The sequence below is a fragment of the Egretta garzetta genome, unplaced genomic scaffold, assembly GCF_000687185.1.
Source record: "Egretta garzetta isolate BGI_Z169 unplaced genomic scaffold, ASM68718v1 scaffold520, whole genome shotgun sequence".
Classification (NCBI taxonomy): domain Eukaryota; kingdom Metazoa; phylum Chordata; class Aves; order Pelecaniformes; family Ardeidae; genus Egretta; species Egretta garzetta.
Window position 1 is genome coordinate 165159 of NW_009258482.1, and position 22224 is coordinate 187382.

Consider the following 22224-nt stretch of genomic DNA (forward strand, 5'->3'; position numbering starts at 1 on the left):
CAGCTTTGTGGCTCTCCTCTGGACATGTTCCAGCAACACAACGTCTTTCTTGTAGTGAGGGGCCCAAAATTGAACCCAGCATTCGTGGTGCGGCCTCATCAGTGTGGAATTAGGCCGAGTTTAATTGTCCTCTAGACTCCACTGATGATAATGATTATATAGCTTTAGTGGAATTGTCCCAGCAGCACTTCAAGGGGCTCCTCTACGTTTTTGCTTACAAAACCACTGCTCTCCTCCCCCAAAAGGGAGGATGGGCAGAAACAGGACAACAATAATGTCTACGGCTGCAGAAGTGGTCACCCTTCCACCTCCGCAGAGCCTGTGCTCAGAAAGTGGGGCAGCTTCTCCCTCTTTGGTAAGCCTCTCCTGGCAAACCTCCCAACCCCATCTGTTGATGTTGCAGGAACCTCCTCCTCCCAGATGGGGTCCCTCCGGAGAGGCAGTGGGCTCGTTTCTACATCAAGATCTATCGAGCAGAGGGACTGCCCCGTATGAACACCAGCATCATGGCCAACGTGAAGAAGGCGCTCATTGGAGAGAACAAGGACCTGGTAGACCCCTACGTGCAGGTGGTCTTTGCAGGGCAGAAGGTGAGCAAGCTGTGTGCGGTACCAGGGTGACCCTGGGAGGTAACACGAGCAGAACCAGCCATTGTGCAGGTGGCCAGAAATGATCTCAGTTGTCCTGGCGTGTAGATGCTGAGATGGGCAAAGGCACCTCATTTGCTAGGTTCCCCCTCTCTTGTGCAGACTGTGATGGGTTTGCAGCACTCTCCAGTTGAGGAAAGGAGCTTGTCACATGGGAGAGGAGAGTCACAAGGCAGAACGCATGTTTCAGCGGTCATTAGTAAGGGAGCAGTTCAGGTTGTGAGGGATGGCTTGGGAGCTCAAACCCTTGTCAAGCATCTGTCTCCTCCCACTCGGCAGGGGAAGACATCCATACAAAAAAGCAGCTATGAGCCTCTCTGGAACGAGCAAATAGTCTTCACAGAAATGTTCCCCCCATTGTGCAAGCGGATAAAGATCCAGATCCGAGACTCGGACAAAGTCAATGATGTGGCCATTGGTACCCATTTCATTGATTTGCGGAAGATCTCTAACGAAGGAGACAAAGGTAAAGCTGAGGCGGGGGGCAGGCTGAGCTACCTTCACAGTAGAGAGGCATCCCTCTGGCAGAGAGTTAGCAAAATAGCCTAGGGTCCTCCCCCACCCCTGGAGACAGCTGTGTCTTGGTGCCCAGCTGGAGGGACCTCGATGCACCGCAGTGATCTTCTGAGGCCACTGGACATGCACTCTTTGAAAACCAAGCCCCATCACAAGCTTCCAGTCTACCACTTGAAAGCAAAGACACCCAAGAACAAAAAATTCATTGCTGTGAACAGATGAATCTCTGACAGGTTCCCTCAGTCATGCACACATGAACACACCAGCACACATGGCCAGGACCAATGTGAAACCAAAGATGGCTCTAGAACTGGGTGACTTGACTCTCACATTGAGTAACTTGCCCAATGGGAGACTCGCTTCTGTCTTTGGAGCGGTGCACTGCACCGTCCCCATCACTGCCCCCACTGCAAAACTGTCCCCATGTATGGTTTGCAGTCACGCGACTCCATGCCCACACGCGTGCATATTCAAGCCTGCATCGCCATACCCAGACCAAAGGGAGGCCAATCCATGAGTGAGTTTGTATCCTGAGGGAAAGACATGCCCTCCTCCTTGCACATCCCCTTCCCGACATGCATGTCCGATCTACTACAGGCTTCCTGCCCACCTTCGGCCCCGCGTGGGTGAACATGTATGGCTCCACTCGGAACTACACCCTGATGGATGAGCACCAAGAGCTGAACGAGGGTCTGGGTGAAGGCGTCTCCTTCCGGGCCAGGCTTTTGATGAGTCTTGCTGTGGAAATCTTGGACACCACCAACCCGGAGATCAACAGCTCCACCGAGGTGCAAGTTGAGCAGGCCACATCAATTGCTGACGTAAGTCGCCCCTAACCCTACAGCTGCCAGTGGTGAGTCTTGGGTCTTAGGACTCTTGGGGTTTTTTTATCTTTGGTCTCACAAACTGAGGATTTCATTTAGTGTTGTCCTAAGTGTTCTGGATCCCCTGGCACAATGAGAGCAAATCTTGCAAGGATTTCAGATTTTATGATCATTCAGCTGCTCACCTCTCTTAAGAGTGCTGGGCAGAAGGAATATCTGAGTGAGGGAGGATCCTAAGCTTTGAGATGTTCCTCCAGTTGGGAGTTAGGCAAGAACAAAGAGAGCCATCTCCTAGTGCCAGCTGTTTCACTCCTATCCTGAAGATGGGTTTCAAACAGAAGCCAAAAATCTAATCTATTTTCCAACCAATTCTGGCAAGGTGGAACTTGTCAGAGAAATTGAATGGCTGTTTCCTGACAAGAGGAGCCCACAGCTTTAGTCTGGACATGTAGAGGCCACCAGGCTGCTGCCCGTGCTCTGCATAGAGGCACATCCAGGCTTGTCCTGCCCGGGGATGCCCGCAGATGTCAATCTGTATGAGCCAAGGGTGTGAAGTGGAAATGGAGAAGCCTGATGGCAGCGCAGCCTCTGTGTGAAAGCTGCTCCTTCAGAAGCAAAGTGGCTTTCATTCCCCTCCAGGGAAAATGAGGCCACCTGGAAATAAAGCCACTTCAGTTCTGAAAGAGCACCCAGGCTCGGTGTGGTTTGGTTAATTCAGTTTGTGAGTGAACGCAGGCTTGCATTCCCCAATGTCCCTTAGGCAGTCCCTCACGTGCAAGGGACGACTGATCTCAATTAAGCCGACACATTTAAAAGTTGGGCTAAAATCTTTAATTAAACTCTCTCTGCAGTGAGCCTAGAGACAGCTCAGGCTGAGGGGGAGAAAACCCTCATGGTCCCCTCGAAAGCCTGAGCAGTGGCACCTCACCTTCAAAAAGCCTGTGAGGGTGCTCAGAGGTGCCGGGTGATGCACCTTCTGCCTGAGGGGACCTGCCCTCCGAGGTGTCCCTCTGGCTGACCTCAACCCTGCTCCCCTGGGTTTCTCCTGCAGAACTGCACGGGGAAGATGGAGGAGTTCTTTCTCTTCGGAGCCTTCCTGGAAGCTACCATGATCGACAGGAAGATTGGTGACAAACCCATCAACTTCGAGGTCACAATAGGTTGGTTGGGTTTTGGGAAGGGTGGTTTTGAAGCACGCTTGGCAGGGAATGCAGGATACGAAGCCAAGAGCAGGGTTTATTCCCCATTTTCCATGCTAACGCATGCTAGAGCATACAGGGCTCTCAGTTTGGGGAGAAGGTGATGGCTACTTCGCCAGCACAAGCTATGTGGGACACCAGATCATCAGCTGTGTGCATGCTGTGGCCAGTGGAGCCAAAGGGAGGGGGTGTGTTCCTGCTGGCTCAAGAGGGAACATGAGCAGAGGAGAGGCACCTAGCACTAATTTATGGTTCCTGGGCAAGGAGTTGAACTCTGCTGTCCCCCATGATTCCTGCAGAGAAGACTTCTTCCCAACATGAATTAAAGGCAAGAGATTGAGCCCGATGGGAGTTACAACCCTGTGACTTTATTTCACATTTTTTCCTGAGGTAACTATGGGAACCAGATCGATGGCATGACCAAACCTATCCAGCGGAGGAAGAAAGAGGGAGGGGATGGGGACGAGGAGGAGTCTGAGCTGCTCCAGAACTCAAGTGAGGATGAAGGTGGTGAGGATGGAGAGCTGGTCTCCGTTTCCTCATCTCAACCTGTGAAGCCCTTGGTCACGGACAGGTAAGCGTCCCTGCCTGGCCGTGGAGATGTGGCTCTCAGTTCAGACGTGGTCTGTAGGTGTTTCCACGCACGTTGGGTCTCCGAGCTCCCCCCACTCTCTGCGGGGATGAAGTCAGAGCTGAAGTCAGAGCTGAAGTCAGTGCATCGCAGGGCCTGGAGTCATTCGGTCAAACAGACCTGGGAGCAGCAGTGGGGACCAGATCTCCATGCCCTCTAAAGGGAGATTAGATACCACGTGTGGACACCTCGTCCTAGATACAGCCTGCCAGCTGAACATCCACCCCATGCCCTACGGCTCTGAGCACTCCTGTGGATTCTCTGATGGCCAGTTAGGGCTGAATTCACCTCTCAGGCTACCCTACGAAGGACATCATCCTTCACCCACCTGGCCAGATATGCACCCAAAACTCATGGCTATCCATACCTTTAGTGGTCTTCCCCTGTGGCAAAGAGGGATGAAGTTAACCGGTGCATTCAAAAAAATCACTGGTGCCACTGAAAAAACAGGTTCACTCCCGTTTCGTACATTCAGGAAACCGGTCTAAAACCAGTTCCTGCCCTAGGATTGCTGCCACCCAGGGTGGCACAACCTGGTGCTGCACGTCGGGGAGGAGGGGCCTGGGCTTTGCTCTCTCTGGGTGCCGGGCATGTAAAACCATCATGGGCACCATGCGGAGACAGGCAAAATCCACCTAGAGTTAAGGCATCGATTTCAGCAGTGAAGGCAATTTCTGTTGGTGCATTTCTTCATCCGTTTGGGTCTGAAAAGCTGGACGATGTCCCAGATGTGCGGCGGGGAGAGGATGCAAAAAAAAAAAAACAGCACTGCTGGGAAAAGTTTCTTGAGAATGTGTTAAGGCAGGAGATTGGGGTAAAAGACTTTAAATCCTCTCTGTCTGTCCCCATTGCTTACAGCCATTGACAGCCACGCTCTGTTGAGCAGAACCAGGGCTGGGGAAACTGGGTCCTACTCTGTCGGGGCGCGGGCGGTTGTCCGTGGACAAATCATAGAATTGCTTTTGTTGGAAAAGCCCTTTGAGATCATCAAGTCCAACCTTTAACCCAACCCTGGCATCCCACCTATAAACCCTGTCCCTCAGCACCTCATCTGCCCTTCTTTTAAATACCTCCAGGGATGGGGACTCCACCACCTCCCTGGGCAGCCCATTCCAGAGCCTGACAACCCTTCCTGTGAAGAAATTTTTCCTAATGTCCAACCTAAACCTGCCCTGTAGTAACTTCAGACCATTATCAGACCAAATCACTTCTGTTTTCTCTGCCTTGGCTCCTCCAGCTGTAAAATAACAATAACTATTTTTTTTGGTCTGCTTTATGAATTGCTTCATGATGTGCAGGGAGCAGTTACCCTGAAATACAGGTGAAATCCAGGCAGCTGCATGCGTGATTCTGGTGGGGCTTGGAAAGCCCCAAACTGAAGGGGATCGGCACAAAGATGTGTGGGCTGAGCTTCAGCCCCAGCCTGGACTGGAGTACGGAGGACTGGTACTAGGGAAAGCTGATGGGATTTAACCGATGATAAATGCTTAAAGGGGATTTTAACTGCATTATACCAGTTGATAGATGTTAATAGAATTAACTGGCTGGCTTAATTCAGCGGGGGAATGAAGCAAACCACACTGAATCAAGGGTATTTGCATTCCGGATAAAAGCATCTTCCCTGGGGTTCCCTCGCTCGTGTGCCAGCTCCGTGTCGAGGTGGATGCTGGAGGGAGATGAGAAGCACCGATGGCTTCTGAGCCTGTTCCCTGGGCCCTGGCTCTCATGCTCTTCACCCAGGTGTCTCCAGCCCTTGGGTGCTGGGAGCCTTGCACCCAACTGTGGGGCTCTGCTGACACCTTCTGGCTGCAGAAGGATGAGCTGAAGCTGGGTTTTGACCAAGGGGTGATCCCAGGTGTGTGACAGGACCTGCAGTGGATGGGTCCCAGCTCACAGCCAGTGCTCAGGCATCCCAGAAGCATGAACCCATTCTTCGGCCTCATCCTTCTTTTAACTGTACCATGAGGACAGAGCCAGACTCTTCCCAGTGGTGCCCAGCGCCAGGACAAGGGGCCATGGGCACAACCTGAAGCAGAAGAGGTTCCAGGTGAACGTGAGGAAGAACTTGACTGTGAGGGTGCTGGAGCCCTGGCCCAGGCTGCCCAGGGGGGCTGTGGAGTCTCCTTCTCTGGAGATCTTCACCCCCCGCCTGGACGCTGTCCTGTGCCCCCTGCTCTGGGTGAGCCTGCTTGGGCAGGGGGGTGGCACTGGGTGAGCTCCGGGGGTCCCTTCCAACCCCCGCCATTCTGTGACTATTGCCACTCCATCCCACCAGCCTACGTAAAACTGTCAGCTCTGCAAAGGGCAGAGACCTCTGCCTGCTGTGAAGGCCAGGGGGCTATAGGAGACCCTCACCAGCATTCAGGAAAGGGTGTTAAGGCTTCGGTTTCCCTTCCACCGCTGCTCACGCTGCTGCCACATTGGAGATGTTTGCTCTCTGCTGGGCTATGGGTGAGGCTGCGGGAGTGGGAGATTCCCTGGTTTCTCTCTGGGCCACCAGGTCTGCGATGGCAAATTGGCAATCCCTGGGCACTGCGTCCATCCGCCCCAGGTCTGGCGTTGGGGAAGGGTGCTGGGAGAGATGGAACCTCTGTTCTTCAGCTCACAATTCACATCAGTCCCCTCTCTCCCAGGCCTGACCTCCTATACACCCCCCTCCCCACCACAGCATTGCCTCCCTGGGAGAGGTGTGGGACAGGGGCTGTCCCTGGCTGGGAGTGTTCCCACCACGGAGCATGTCTTCTGCCTCCTCTTGCAGGAACTACTTCCACCTGCCCTACTTTGAGAAGAAGCCCTGTATCTACATCAAGAGCTGGTGGCAGGACCAGCGCCGCCGGCTGTATAATGCCAACATCATGGACAAGATTGCGGACAAGCTGGTCAGTAGGTGCTGAGGAGGGAGACAGCTGGGGGCACGGGGCTGGCAAGGGCCACATCCAGGCTCCACCTCTCCAGCTTGTCACCAAACAGGGACAAAGAGTGCGAGGCCCCACGAGCAAACTTCTGCCTTAAAGGGGGAGGTTTCACAGCGCTAAATGCTCCACAGTTTGAATGACCAAATCCTACGAGCTCATTGAGTTTTCTGTAGGTCAGACCCAGGTGTACCCACCCAAGGGAGCCAGAGGAGGGAGGCTTTGTCCCCCTGGACTGCAGGGGAGAGGCGCTTGTGTGGCAGAGCCTCCTTTCATAGTTTCGGATAATTCCCAAGGAGCCTTCGCGACAGCTCCATGTTGGCAGGGTCTGCAAAGGGAGAGCCCGGCAGGTCCAGCCACCATGGTGTGGACCTTGGCCACCTGGTCTCATGGTGGGTGGTGGAGCCATTCCCGTCGCTCAAAGCCAGGTCCCCACAGCCAAATAGGTGCCAGCCCTGAGCCCTGAGGCCAGCAGGTCTGGAGAAGCAGCAGATATTTCCCTGTGGGAGCCCCCGCAGGGCTGCTCTGTGCAGGGTCGGACCTCGAAGGGGGACTTTGCCCCACCGTGGAGCTCTGCCCTGCCGCCCCCTCACCACTTTCCCCATTGCTGCTGCAGGAGGAAGGGCTCAACGACGTGCAGGAAATGATCAAGACGGAGAAGCCTCACCCCGAGCGCCGGCTCCGGGGGGTCCTGGAGGAGCTGAGCAGTGGGTGCTTGTGAGTAAAAGATGGGCAGAGGTGGCACACTGCAGACCCCTGCTCCCTGTGGGATGGGCATGGCTGTGAGCCTAAGCCCACCTTGCCTTACCCGCTGGATGATGGGCAAGCGTTTCATCGCGTTGGCACAACACCGTATCAGCTGCCCTCTGGGTTGGAGCATGGGTGAGGTGGTGCTTACATCTGCACCTCAGAGACCCCAAACCAGTGGTGAAAGCCTCAATCTTGTGGCCTCCGCAGGCCTGATCAGCACCTACACCCCACGCATGGCACTCGATGTTGGGTGCAAACACAACGCTTGGCTGCGGACTAGGGGGGAGGAGGGCCACGGCTGGCCCTCCCAGCTGCCCCCGGCTCCTTGAGGAGAGAGCCCACAGGCTCCCATGGGATTCACGCTGCTGACCTTTTCCACCAGGCGCTTCGTGACGTTGGCTGACAAGGACCAGCACCACTCTTCCCGCACGAGGCTGGACCGGGAGAGGCTCAAGTCCTGCATGCGGGAGCTGGTGAGTGGGATTCAGCTGTGCAAGGAGGGGGATTTGTGAGCAGGGAGGGCTGGACCTTGTCAATGCAATGGGGAGTTTTGGTCCTCAGGCATGCTGGTTTCCAGTCTCTGTGGATTGAAGGTTTGGGGTTTAATTTTGAAAAGAGGAGCTCAAGAGCACTTGGGTCTTGCATGGATCCTAGGTGGCACTTGGGTCCATGCCCCTGCCTCCCCTCCACCGTGCTCTGCTTTGCCCTGGAAGGAAATCCGGGAGTACAGCGGAGGAGCTGCATGGCTGTCAAACAGCTGAGGCGACTGGGAAGGCGTAATTTGGGGGAACCCTGTGGAGCAGAGCTGCTCCAGGGGTAGATCTAGCCTTGACGTTTGGGGCTGGTAGCCCAGCTCCTTGCAAAGGAGTTGGAGGTGCAGAAGAGATGCACAAGGAGCAGGTTGGCCTATCCAGCCAAGGACACCTTGGCTGCACCCTACGGAGCGATCAACTTCCTGTGCAAAAGCCTCCACGTCCCCTTTTCTGAACCCTGAATTACAGCAGGGTCAGAAGAAGGGGGGGAGATTATCCTTAACATCAGGCTTGAAGCCACCCCAAAATGCCGTAAGCACCACTGACACCTCTCGGTCCTGTGTACCTTCTGCTGGGGCAGACTTCTCTGCCCTGCCAGGGGCCCTCCCTGCATCCCACCAAGGCTGGCAAGCAGGTGTCAGAAGTACCATTGCCAGGACACAGGCGGTGGGATTAAGGCATCTGCCTCCTCGCCAGCCCCTCCCAAACGCCAGGGACCTGCCTGGGGCTGCTCCCTTCTCTGTGCTCCGTTCTGCTCTTGCTTATGTGATATAAAATGATATGATGCTTAAAAGAAGGACAGATGAGGTGCTCAGGGACATGGTTTAGCGGTGGGATGGCAGGGTTAGGTTAACATTTGGACTTGATGATCTTGAAGGTCTTTTCCAACCTAAACCATTCTATGATTCTATGTCCTGGGCTCCCCTTTAACCGCAGGAGAACATGGGGCAGCAAGCCACGGCTCTGCGGTCGCAGGTGAAGAAGAACACCATGAAAGACAAGCTGAAGCTGGTGCAAAACTTCCTGCAGAAACTCCGGTTCCTGGCGGATGAGGTGAGTCCCTCTGCAAGGAGAGAGGTTGTTGTCTGGGGCAGAGCATGCCCAGGGGGGATGGAGACCTCTCTGCAAGCCCTGTAGGCAGGAGAGGTCCCTGGTGGCCGAGGTCTTGTGCAAGAATCATAGAATCGCTTTGGTTGGAAAAGACCTTTAAGATCATCGAGTCCAACCTTCAACCTAACCCTGCCCTGGCGCAGCTTCAAACCATTCCCCCTCATCCTATCATCTGTTACCAAAGGAGCCGCTCCAAGTCTCCGTGCTGCCCCGCGCCTCCCAGGCTTGCCTGCGCGCTGCTGGGGCGGATTGGGTCGGTGCTAAGACAAATTTAAGAGCCCTTCCCGGGCAGTGACAGAGCTGGGTCCTCTCACAGCTGAGCTGAAGCCATTTCTGGAGCCTCAGCCATGGCAAGGCCATGCAGTTCCCCGGGGGATTGCTCATCGGAAGGTGGCACATGTCCACACGGCGGTGCAGTGGGAGCCGTTCCTGATCCTGGCTGGGGAGTGGTTCAAGTAAGCGGCTCCTGGGACTGCCGGGGGATAAAGCCCCGTCCTCCCGCAGAACTCAAACCATCCCATTTTTATTGCTGCGGCATGCTCTTGCTTCGCTCCCGCTCAGGGGTGAGCGATTAGAGCCCAACATATCAGAGTTGCTCACTGCATTTCCAAAGGGAGTATTTCCCAAATACTTCCCAAATACCTGCAAAACTCTTTTTCCTTCTTTCAGAAAACCCCACGATTCCCCGGATATTTTTACAGCTTGGGGCTGGGTCAGCCGTGGGAGCTGTCGTGGTTGCACCTCCTGTTCTCATTCCCTGCGGCAGATTCCCAGCCTCGGCCGCAGCCCCCTTCTTACCGCAGGGCCTTCCTTGGCTTTGAGGCGCCACAGCACAACATAAACCAGGCTACAGGGTGTGATGGGGCATCTTGAGGCACAGAACCTCTTCCATAGTAAGGAATGAAGGTCAGGCCCCTGCCCTACAGTCCCCGTGGCTGCTGAATGAAGAGAGAAGGAAAATCTTTAGCCTCCTAATCCAAAATTAATTATTTTTTTTTTTTAAAACTAGAACAAATGTAAATCCCAGTCTCTTTCCTGCAAAGCTTCACCCTGCTGAGCTTGGCTCAAGCTTCTGCAGTGGGAGGCTCAAAGCCATTTCAGTGGCTCTAACATGGCCATAGGTACATCCACCTCCTGCGGCATCTGTTGCATTTGCCTTCAGAAGGTCTCCAGCCCCGCCGGTGCTTCAGTGGCCAGAAGGAGCTGAGACGCTGACAGGGCTCTTTGCTGGTGTTCACAGCCCCAGCACACTATCCCCGACATCTTCATCTGGATGATGAGCAACAACAAGCGCATTGCCTACGCCCGCGTCCCTTCCAAGGATATCCTCTACTCCATTGTGGATGAGGAGATGGGCAAGGACTGCGCCAAAGTGAAGACCATCTTCCTCAAGGTGCCGATCTGCCTGTCCTGGGGGAACTGCAGCCAAGAGGAGGGAGGTGGAGGAAGTACAGACTGGGAGGATGGGAGATGAAGATGAGAGAGCTGTGAATCTAATTTTGCTGGGGCTTGAATACTAGGCAAAGCAGACCAGTATCCTACTGGTAGGGGGGAAGTCTGCTGCTAGGAAGTGTGAACCACTGATCTTAACCAGTCTGGTAGGTGAGAAATGGTTGGAAGGCGAGAGATGTCTGATCCAGCTGGCCACAAAAGAGGATGCTGGCTTAGAAAGGGGAAGCCAATGCGGTGGGAAGAAGATAATGCACGAGCCAGAGTAGTGCCATGATCCAAAACGTTGAGGGCTGGGTCCCTGGTTTTAAGTGGCAACGGTACCAGTGATGCACCAGAAGGAGCCAAATGCTGCAAGAGGTGGTCTGTCCATCTCTAGGGCCTTCCCTATATCCATGTATGCTCTTCTGTCCTTTGTGCCCAGCTACCTGGGAAGAGGGGCTTTGGACCTGCTGGCTGGACAGTTCAGGCCAAGATGGAGATGTACTTGTGGCTGGGCCTCAACAAACAGCGCAAAGACTTCTTGAGTGGCCTGCCCTGTGGCTTTGAGGAGAAGAAGACTGCCAGAGGCCAAAACCTGCCATCCTTCCCACCCATCAGCCTCCTCTACACCAGTAAGAACTCCCTGCCTGCAGTGGGTCTGGGGGCATGGACAGGGTAGGAGGGAACCTGGCTGGACACCACTTGAGCCTTCCAGGAGCTAAGGGGGAAATAATTCCAGTTGTCCCAGCCTGAGGTCCCCCACTGCTCCCATGGGGAGCTGGGGTGTGGGAACTGTGCACCCTCTTCCCTGTTGCTAGCTGTCATTCTGCACGTGGCGAGCAGGATGCTGAGGATCTCCATATCCATTGGGGACTTGTGCTTTGAGCCCAGATCCTCCATCAGGGCTGGCCCTGAGCAAAAGCGTGCCCCTGGGACCTGGCTCTGCAGGCTGAGCCCCATGGCTGGGCTCCAGGCGTGCCTATCAAGCTCTCGCTCCCCCTCTCTCTTGCAGAGAAGCAGGTTTTCCAGCTGCGAGCCCACATGTACCAAGCCAGGAGTTTATTTGCGGCTGACAGCAGTGGCCTTTCAGACCCCTTTGCACGAGTCTTTTTCATCTCCCAGAGCCAATGCACCGAGGTAAACACCATCTCCTGACCTGGAGGGCTGGGCTCTGGCCTTGCATGTCCCATCAGCTCTCCATCCTGCTCCCAGGTCTCGTGACTGCCGGTCAATCAAGGATTGGGTTGATCGTGGGGTCCTTGGGTGGGAAAGCAGCCACGGCGCTGGGGCTTGGCTGTCTCCAGGAGCCCCTTCCCTAGGAGCACCCTCACAATGTGTCCCCACACACCAGCACACAGCTACCCCATGTCCATGTGGCCATGATTCTCCTGCCTGGTTAGGAGAAACCAGAGCATGCTGAAGTGGGGTTTGTGCCGCCCCTTCCTGGGCTGAGGGCTGCCAAGCTTTAGCAAGCCTGGTGGACACTGGAAATAATTTGCGTCTGCTTGACTGCTGTTGGGTTTCTTTTCCTCGGAAGGGTCCTTGGGAGATACCCTATGGCTCACTGGTCCAAAAAAAAATGTGCAGCAGCTCATTAGTGCTGCCAGGCGCTGGAGCTGCAGCCTGATTTTGGGCTGAGACAGGCCAGGGCTGACCTCATCCTCCAGAACTCATCCCCCCGGCTGCCCCCTCACAGGGCACTGTTTCACCCTGATTTTACAGAAAGAAGTAGATCATAGAACAGAATCCCAGAATGGTTTGGGTTGGCAAAGCCCTTGAAGCTCCCCCAGCCCAAGCGTTCCCCTACCCCTGCCATCCCAGGGAAGCAGATAATTAAGCAGAGCGAATAGAAACATCGGAGCAAGGGGTGAACACTGGGAGCTGCCAAGGGTCAAGATCTGCAAAGCGTTTCAGACCTTTAATTCTCCCTCCATTCAGATCAGGCTTCAGATCCCTTCCTGGATCTGTCCCACCTCCTGCCCCACCAGCCCCACACTGTGCAGCACCGGCTGCCTCCACCCTTCGATCCAAACCAGAGCTGCAAACCAAAGAGCTGCACGGAGAGGACATCACTAGCCCGTAGGCTGCAGAGAGCTGCAGCGTACACGTCTGTGTCTCAGCCCTCTTAATTGTCTTAATAAGCAGTGGAGACAAAAGGACCCCTAAAGGGTACAGGGCTGCTCACCTAGGGCTAAAATACCCCTTAGGAAGAGGCAAAGTGCACCATAAAAATGCCGCTTGCTTTCCACTGCTCATGAAGGAAACCTGGGGTGAGCATACTAAAAGTCACAGAGCCTCTACGTTGCCCACAATGTCATAGAGAAATATTTTCATAGAATCACGGAATGTTTTGGGTGGGAAGAGACCCCCAGAGCCCACCCAGCCCAACCCCCCTGCAGGAGCAGGGACACCTTGAACCACATCAGGTTGCTCACAGCCCCGGCCAACCTGGCCTGGAATGGTCCCAGGGATGGGGCCTCCACCCCCTCTCTGGGCAACCCCTGCCAGGGTTTCACCACCCTCACTGGAAAGAATTTCTGCCTTAGATCCAGTCTAAACCTCCCCTGCTTCAGTTTAAAGCCATCCCCCCTTGTCCTGTCCCAGCTGGCCCTGCTAAAAAGCTTGTCCCCCCCTTTCCTCTGGGCCCCCTTGAAGCCCTGACCGGCCGCACTCAGCTCTGCCCGCAGCCTTCTCTTCTCCAGGCTGAACACCCCCAACTCTCCCAGCCTGGCCTCAGAGCAGAGGGGCTCCAGCCCTCGGAGCATTTTAGTAGCCCTCCTCTGGCCCCGGTCCAACAGGTCCATGTCCCCCTGGTGCTGAGGGCTCCAGAGCTGGAGCATTTCAAAGCATCGCCCCACCCCAGCACTGCTGATATCCCAGAGCAAGAGAACCGGGACCAGCACCCTATCAGCTGCCCTCACACGGGGAGTTAGCCCCTGGCTGGACTGGTAAATTCCTCTCCTGTTCTTCCAGGTTCTCAATGAGACTCTTTGCCCAACCTGGGACCAGCTGCTGGTCTTTGACAACGTGGAGCTGTATGGAGAAGCTCATGAGATGCGGGACGACCCTCCCATAATTGTCATTGAGATCTATGACCAGGACACAGTGGTAAGTTGGATCCCAGAAGAGGAAAACGTGTCTAGTTTAGATGCTGCGATCACTCCTGAGTCAGAGGCAAGGCAGGTGGGGCGGAGGATGTGGGAAGCAGCTTTTCTCCTGACCCTTGGAAGATGATGCCTCCACATCTCCCATGGCATGGGCTAGGAGCCTCTGCTGCTCCTTAGATCTCAGACTCAGCTTAATGACATCTTATTTTGGAGAGGGAAGCAAGAGCTTTTGTGAGGCTGGAGGAAAGGAGACGTTACCCGAGTCTTTCCCTTTAGAAAAGCCACTCAGCCCTGCCCTCCTTGCTATCCCAGTCCTCGGCCACCTCCTTCACCTTATTCGAAGATGCCAGGAGCGAAAGCTGGCACTGAGCTTTGGTGCCCCAGGCCCAGTGGGGTGGTCCTGTGCCGACCGCGATGGGCAGAGCTGTGGGGTTAATGTGGGAGACCTCATGTTAGGTCAGCAAACCCAAAAGTGCTCTCTTGGCTTCTCCAGGGCAAAGCTGACTTCATGGGCCGCACCTTTGCCAAGCCAGTGGTGAAGATGTCGGATGAGCACTACTGCCCGCCACGCTTCCCCCCGCAGCTGGAGTACTACCAGATCTACCGGGGCAACTCCACAGCAGGCGACCTGCTGGCTGCCTTCGAGCTGCTCCAGGTACCCACTGGCCAAAGCTGGGAGGGAAAGGATGGGGTGGAGGTCTGCAAGGGAGCGGGGCTTCAGCCATGCTTACCTGCCCCGGGTGCTGCAAGGAGCAGGTAGTTCATGCATCCTGGGAAAGCTGGGAGGGTTTAGCACAGCTACTAACCCAGCGAGAGTGCAGCTCCTGCCCAGTCCTGCTGGTCAAGACCATGTGCCGTGAGTCCTAGGCATCCTGCTGGAGAGGACGTCCCACCTAAAGTGTTACCTTAGCCCAAATTCTGGGATACAGGAGATGCCAGTGGGAGTCCTGGTGCTCTCGGAGATGCCAGTTTGAGGGGCTCAGGAAAAAAGGGGTGGGAATTCATAGCAGCGTCCCAGGAATATGGCGAGATGTTAGCCGCATAGTCTGGGGGGTAGCAGACTTAAACCCTCCTTTCTCATACCCTGACACTGTTGTGTCCCACGCCCCAGGGTGCTCGTCCCATCTCCTTTGCCTGCAGATGCTCCAGGGGCTCATCCAAGCCCTTTTCTGGTTTTTTTTTTTCCCCCAACTTTCCTTGCAATGGGGTGGTTTCTCTAGGGACGGGCTCACATGGGATATTTGATCTCCCGTGCTCCAGGGGCTCATCCAAGCCCTTTTCTGTTTTTTTCCCCAACTTTCCTTGCAATGGGGTGGTTTCTTTAGGGACGGGCTCACATGGGATATTTGATCTCCCTCATGTCCCAGGTTGGAAATGGGACCTGAAACCTGCTCTTGGGCTGACCTCTTGGACCATTTCTGTGTCTCTTCATACCCAGCCCAGGCAGATGCAACTCCTTGCAGGAGGAAAAGGGACAGCCCTGGGGTTGGAGTGCGTTGGGTGGGCTGAGAAGTTTGCTTTTCTGCTGGGTCTGGCCTGCATGGGAGCACAGCTCCTTCTGCTCGTGCCTATTCCCAACGTACCTGCCCAGCAACCCTTGGTGCTCCTGCACCCTTGGAGACAGCACAGACCCAATGCATGAGACCAGGCTGTGCCATGTTACAGCTGAGACTGACCAAAAAAACCCCTGCTTCCCAAAGGAACAGACCCTAATCCAGGCTGTGTCTCTTCCAGATTGGCCCTGGGGGCAAATCAGACCTTCCCCCCATCGATGGGCCCACAGACATGGACCGGGGCCCCATCCTGCCAGTGCCACTGGGGATTCGGCCAGTGCTGAGTAAATACAGAGTGGAGGTAATTGCCTTGGAGCACCAAATTTTAACATTCAGCATTGTGTGGGGCAAGAGAGCCTGTCCATGGGTGTTTGGGGGGATCTCTGAGGCTCTGGTGACTAGCTGGGCACCAAGACCAGATGTCTGCACCACAAGGATCTGGCTGCACTGGCTGCACGGGGACCAAGGCTGCAGCAGCCCTAAAAGAACAGTGAACGGGGTCGCTCCTTGCTGTCTTAACTGTGGGCACCACAGCAAGTCTGGAGCCCTGCGGTGAACGGCCTTTGGGCTGAGATGCAAGGCAGGGCACGTCAGCGATACACGGGCAATGCATCTCCTCCCGCAGCAGTCAGGTGAGCTGCATCCCACCCATCTCGGGCATCCAGGGCGGAATGACCCTTCTGCATCTCTAGGTACCTAAAGGGTGATGCACCCAGTCGGGCATGTCTCTTGGTCGTCTTGGTGGTGATCCAGGCCAGTACAGTTCTGGGCTCCCTGGTTCAAGAAGGATGAGGAACTCCTGGAGAGAGTCCAGAGGAGGGCAACAAGGATGATGGGGGGACTGGAGCATCTCCCCTAGGAGGAAAGGCTGAGGGAGCTGGGCTTGTTCAGCCTGGAGAAGAGAAGGCTGAGAGGGGATCTCATCACCACCTACAAATATCTCAAGGGTGGGGGTCATGAGGACAGAGCCATTCTATGATTCTGTGATCACACAATTCACCCATGGTTGTAGGTATCTCTGCTCAGGTGAGATGCTACTGGCCAGATCTGCAGGTCTCTAAAAGGATCCTAGCTCCTGGTCTTCCACATGTTTGCATCCCTGCCAACCCAAAACATTCTATGATGATTCTATGATCCCTTCTCCTCCTCCTGCCCTAGATCTTGTTTTGGGGACTGAGGGATCTGAAGAGAGTGAACCTGGCCCAGGTGGACCGGCCCCGGGTGGACATTGAATGTGCTGGGAAGGGGGTCCAGTCAGCCCTCATCCAGAACTACAAGAAAAACCCCAACTTCAGCACTCTGGTCAAGTGGTTCGAAGTGGTGAGTGTTTCTTCTTCCCCCTGAGCTCTCGGCTGAAACCCAGATTTTCTGGAGCCCAGACCAGGGCTCCTAGCCCCTTGCTTCAGTTTCCCCACAGCAGTGGAGGATTTGAGCTCCATCCCAGTCGGTGATGGCCTTTGAGGGCTCCCAAGCCATGCTGGAGCTGCTCCAGACCTCTTCCTCCAACACGATCCCTGTTTTACTCCCTAGTGGCCTTTCCAACCACCAAAGCAGACATCCCACGGCCTGCCCTCAACCCTTGATAACCAGCACACCTCTGCTTTCCAGGACCTCCCGGAGAATGAGCTGCTCCACCCACCCCTCAACATCCGCGTGGTGGACTGCCGGGCTTTCGGGCGTTACACCCTGGTGGGGTCCCACGCTGTCAGCTCTCTCCGAAAGTTCATCTACCGCCCACCAGACAAGAAAGCCCAGCACTGGAATATGACAGGTACCACCAAGCTTGGGCCACGGGGACCTGGCTGGTATGGGTCCTCGGTGGGGCGTTGCGCACAACTGAGGGGCACGGAGAAGAGGGAGATGGGTAGGGGGTTGCAAGGACTATGGGATATTGCCTGCTTGTTGGTTAAGCACGCAGTGCTCCAGGGTTTGAGTCAAGGGGGTGAGAAGGCACAGGGCGTGAGGCCATGATTCCCCTTCGATTTTTTTTATCTGTGGGTCTCACCACAATAACTGCGTCCTCCCCCCGATACCTGTAAGACAAGAAAGGCTGGTTCACCTCTAACACCTCTGCAGCTTCATGACTCTACACTCCCCAAATGTTCCTCAGGACTGGGAGGTGAATTTGCCATGCTCCGTACCACTTTTATTTGAGTAAAGACTCAGCAAGCTACAGCTTGAGGCCACCCTCTCCCTCCCAACCACCGCCCCATCTATCAGCACCCACAGCAAGAGCCACCACACACCCACTTTCCCTCCACCTAGCACAGCAGCCAAGGGCTTGGCAAGCCACAGGCTTTGCTCGTCTCCTCCCAGTCCTTGGTGGAAGTGGCTGGGCAGAGACAGGAGGTCTGGGGGGGGAATTGCCAGCAGCCATCCCTGGTTCCAGCCAGAGGTCTGGACCCGTGGTTGTGTCCATGCCAGCTGATTGGGGCATGTTTAGGGCAATCATCTTCTCTGCTGCTTCTCCTCTGGAGCTGGTGTGGGTGAAAAAACCAGTCCTTTCTCATCACCCGCTTTCCTTTGCTATGGAAGGGGTTTTTAATCATGCTGTAAGGGTCCATGCTCATTTCCACCTTTCCCCTTCTCCAAACAAGGCGGTCACGCTGCACTCCTGCATGAATCCTGTAGGATCTCCCCTGAGCTCTTCGTCTCTCTTCTACATTCTCCTCCCCTCTTGTTCTTTCTCTGTCCTCTGTCCAGCTAAACCCCTCAACGGCTACCTGGCAATGGCCAACAGGGCCCATCGCTCTCGCCCCACAGGGGAGATCGTTGTCAATATGGAACCCGAGGTTCCCATCAAGAAGATGGAGACGATGGTGAAGCTGGAAGCTGTGAGTATCCCTCTGCCAGCACCGCTTTAGCATCTCTTTCCCCACTGCATGGCCAGTCTCTGAGGGATTCAGAGGGATTCACAAGGATGGAGCCAGACTCTTCTCAGTTGTGCCCAGTGCCAGAACAAGGGGCAATGGGCACAACCTGAAGCAGAAGAGGTTCCAGTTGAATGGGAGGAAGAACTTGTTGACTGTGAGGGTGGCCGAGCCCTGGCCCAGGCTGCCCAGGGGGGCTGTGGAGTCTCCTTCTCTGGAGATCTTCAACCCCCGCCTGGATGAAGTCCTGTGTAACATGCTCTAGGAGAACCTGCTTTAGCAGGGGGGTTGGACTGGGTGAGCTCCCGAGGACCCTTCCAACCCTTGCCATTCTGTGTTTCTGTATTTGTGGGGGGCTGGGGCTGCGCTGCTAACCTGCTCTCCCTCTCACTGTTCCCTCCCACCCCCGGGCGGCAGAACTCCGATGCGGTGGTGAAGGTGGACGTGGTAAGTGATGGCTCCGCTCTGCATCCCTGCTCCTGACCCGCCGCTCCCCATCCAACCCTTCTGTGCATCCTCACCAGCCCTGAGACAGGCAGGGACCAGTGCCCTTCCGTCCCCAGGCCGAGACAGAGCGGCGTCACCTTATCGATAGATATGGAAGTGGCCTGGTTCCCACAGACTGGGAAGCTCTTCTGGGCCAGCCCAGCTTTTGCTGGGGGGAAGCAGGGCAGTGCAGACGCTGGCTGCTCCCACCACCGATACCGGCTGCACAAGGGTTAATTGTGCCGCTAAGGGGACCCAGGGCACTTTGCCGGGCAGGGGGAGGATTGCTGCCCCATCAGGTTGGGGTGCTGTAGGGTGGGGAATGCATGGATGAAGGGGATGACAGCCAGGAGGGGACATCTGGGGATGCTGGAGCCGTGGGCATCTTGCTGTGCTGCCCTGTGCCCCAGCGGCTGCGGCTGCGGAATGGGGAAAGCGCGAAGGAGGGCGCCCAGCCAGGAGGGCTCTGCCCACCACTTTTGCGCTTCAGGAGACCTCCCGCTCTGGTCTCATCCCTCTTCTTCTCTGCCCTGACTTCCCCGGTCCCTGCAGTCTGAGGAAGAGAAGGAGAAAAAGAAAAAGAAGAAGAAAGGAGGAGGAGGAGGCGAAGAAGTGGAGGAGGAGGAGCCGGACGAGAGCATGCTGGACTGGTGGTCCAAGTATTTTGCTTCAATTGAGACCATGAAGGAGGTGGGTGCAGAGCAGGGGAGGGGTGTAGGGTGGGGCGGAGAGGAAAACGTTGTCTCACCTATTCCCAGCTACTTCCAAAGGCTTGGGGCTGTGCTGCTTCCCCTGCCAACATTGCCTGGCTGTCGGCAAGGGTGGTTGTTTTTTTTTTTAACCTGGCAGAGCTGAGCAGGATTCCCCTTCCCTGACCATGGTTTGCATTCGGACATGGGCATTTAACAACATCAGTGCCCAAGGCTGCACTGGGCAACTTTGGTTTCCCCAACACTGCCAGAACCCTGCTGGGGGCTCAGAGGGCAGGAGCGAGCAGTGGCCCTGCATTGGGCACTTCCAGGGGGCACACAGACCTCGGCACAACCACCCATGCAACCATGGAATGGCAGGGTGGTTTGGGGGGGAAGGGAGCGTTCCAGCTCACCCAGCCCAACCCCTGCCATCAGCAGGGACATCTCCAACCGGAGCCGGTTGCCCCCAGCCCCGTCCAACCTGACCTGGAATGTTCCCAGGCATGGGGCAGCCACCACCGCTCTGGGCAACCTGGGCCAGGGTCTCCCCCCCTCAGCACAAACAATTTCTCCCTCCTATCCCGCCTGGATCTCCCCTCTTTCAGTTCAAAGCCATCAGCCCTTGTCCTGGCGCTGCAGGCCCTGCTAACAAGTCCGTCCCCCCCTTTCTCCCCAGCCCCGTTAAGCCCTGCAAGGCCGCCCTCAGGTCTCCCCGCAGCCTCCTCTTCTCCAGGCTGAACACCCCCAGCTCCCCCCGCCGCTCCCCAGCAGCCTGGGGCTCCAGACCCTGGGTCACTGCCAAGCCGAACATTCACAGCAGTTTCATCCCACCAGGCACAAAAGTCAGGGTGATTGTGCACTGAAACAAAGTTGAAGTGCAGGATTCAGTGCCTCCCGCTGTCCTTAAATGGCAGTGGGATGACTTTCTGGGTGATAAGCTTTAGCCAGTTAGCAGCAACTGGGCAATGCAATAAGAATCTAGTGAAAAAGCAAGAATTATGGGCCAGGGGAAACTAAAAAAGTTATCGCTGGAAAAAAGAAATATTTTATGACAAAAAAGACCAGAGAGTAAGGTACAGGAAATGCAAAGCTACAAGTTGACCACTCCCCTCTGGATGTGACCATCCAACCAATTCCTTATCCACCAAACAGTCCACACATTAAATCCATAGCTCCCCAATTTAGAGAGAAGGATGTTGTGGGGGACCGTGTCAAAGGCCTTACAGAAGCCCAGCTAGATGACGTCCTTTGGTTTTCCACTGTCCCTTGATGCAGTTGCTCCATCATAGAAAGCCCCTCAGTTGGTCAGGCAGGACTTGCCCTGGGGGAAGCCATGCTGGCTGTCTCGAATCACCTCCCTGGCCTCCATGTGCCAAGATTCAAGCCTCCTGCAACTCCCTGTTTGCTTTGTTTTTCCCCCAGCAACTCCGGCAGCAGGAAGCAGCGGCAGCAGAAGCGGAGGAGAAGGAAGAAATGGAGATTGCAGAGGGTAAGCGGGCTGCGAACGAGAGAGGGAGCGTGGCAGGGAAAGGTAGGGCCAAGACTCCTTTTGGTGCTTGAATGCCCCTTTGGAGCACTCTGCTGCTCTTCTCCCCAGCCCGATGTTCCAGATGTTGCATGCCTCTGTGCAGCATCAATTTTTGTGAATGCAAGCCCGGTGTGGGCTGTGTTGGGCAAAGATGCTAAGGCCAGGTGAATCTGAATTGGAGCACGGTGCTGGGAGGAAGGCCACGTGCCAGTATCGCGGGCTGGTGACCAGGATCCATGTTGTCATCCGAGGGCACCTTTGTGCCATGGCAAGTTAGTCTGGCATTAAAAGCGCCAGCGTTTCGGCCGTGCGGGTGTGTTCAGCTACAGGACCACGTGCTCAACGTCTGTGGAGCACACCGAGTAACAGGTACTTCTAGATCACCTCCATGGGGTTTTTTGCAATCTCATTTTGCAGGAGGCTCAAATCTTTTTAGAAGGGAAGATTCAACCAGACAAAAGGTCTGGGATTTATCTAATATGAGGGCTTTTACCTGCACGTAGAGGCCTCCTCGCTGCTGTTCTAGCACAGGCAGTGAAGAAAAATAGGTACTGTTAGGGCAAGTCCTCTGACCTGTTTTCAACACTGCATTACGATCCAATGAATTTTGCCCTAAATGTGTTTTTCTCTGAAGGAATTCAGGGGGTCTGTAGCTCCAACGAGGTGTTGCAGACATCTAAAGCATGGTGAGATGAATTTTGTACCACAAGCAATGTGGGCCAAGAACACTGTTGAGTTGGGACATGTTGGTCAAGCGTGACTTTGTCCAGTTGCAGCCAGGAGGCTCCTTGCCAGTCCCACCAGCAAGGCTTGGAGGGGTTTCCTTGAGGACTTGCACTCATGCTCTCCATATGTCCTGCGTCCCATGACAGAAGGTTGCTCTCATGCCCGGGCAATGCAAAATCCATTAGCTGAGAAAAATGCAGATCCTGTTTGCTTTTGGAAGACCATAAGTCAATAACCATTGCTTCCTATGACGAGAAAGATGAGGCCGGGTCTTGCTGAGCTTGGAGACAGCTCTGAGCATCTTCTTCCTGGGCTTGCTGTCATGACAGGGCTTGTGTCCCTCACTGCTTTCTTTCTGTCCTCTGCGAAGGCTCCATTTCCCCTTGGTGCTCCCATTCCTTCCTCTTCCTCATCAAGCCTCTGTCTGCTGTCATCTGTCTGTCCCTGCCTGCATGGCCCGGCAGTCGTGAAGGCTGGCAGAGGCAGCGAGGGATGGGGGTTGCAGAGGGGTGTTCTGCGAATGCGCCTGTCCAGGCAGCCTGGTCCCAATGTAGTTGATGTCCCTGGCTGGTGGTTACTCCGAAAAGAGACCCAACAACCCATCATTGCAGCTGGTCATGGGCAACACCTCTTCAAGGGCAGCAGCCTGTGCTTGAGTGCTGAGCAGCAAGCAGTCCCCTCTGCGATACCTGGGCTGGGGGGGTTACAC

The 22224-nt window shown here is 55.3% G+C and overlaps 1 protein-coding gene across 1 annotated transcript in view; it reads left to right on the forward strand.

Annotated features, from left to right (window-relative positions):
- The first annotated feature begins 5848 nt into the window (after window positions 1–5848).
- Window positions 5849–22224, forward strand: part of OTOF (otoferlin) — a 29895-nt gene continuing 13519 nt past the window's right edge. The window contains exons 1-16 of the mRNA XM_009644045.1: window positions 5849–5857; window positions 7349–7446; window positions 7862–7952; window positions 8949–9065; window positions 10363–10515; window positions 10996–11185; window positions 11566–11690; window positions 13527–13661; window positions 14154–14315; window positions 15395–15514; window positions 16372–16533; window positions 16822–16984; window positions 17917–18047; window positions 18501–18530; window positions 19122–19259; window positions 20684–20750. Coding sequence (XP_009642340.1) covers window positions 7373–7446; window positions 7862–7952; window positions 8949–9065; window positions 10363–10515; window positions 10996–11185; window positions 11566–11690; window positions 13527–13661; window positions 14154–14315; window positions 15395–15514; window positions 16372–16533; window positions 16822–16984; window positions 17917–18047; window positions 18501–18530; window positions 19122–19259; window positions 20684–20750 — 1858 coding nt within the window. The 5' untranslated portion in view covers window positions 5849–5857; window positions 7349–7372. The remainder of the gene's footprint in view (window positions 5858–7348; window positions 7447–7861; window positions 7953–8948; window positions 9066–10362; window positions 10516–10995; window positions 11186–11565; window positions 11691–13526; window positions 13662–14153; window positions 14316–15394; window positions 15515–16371; window positions 16534–16821; window positions 16985–17916; window positions 18048–18500; window positions 18531–19121; window positions 19260–20683; window positions 20751–22224) is intronic.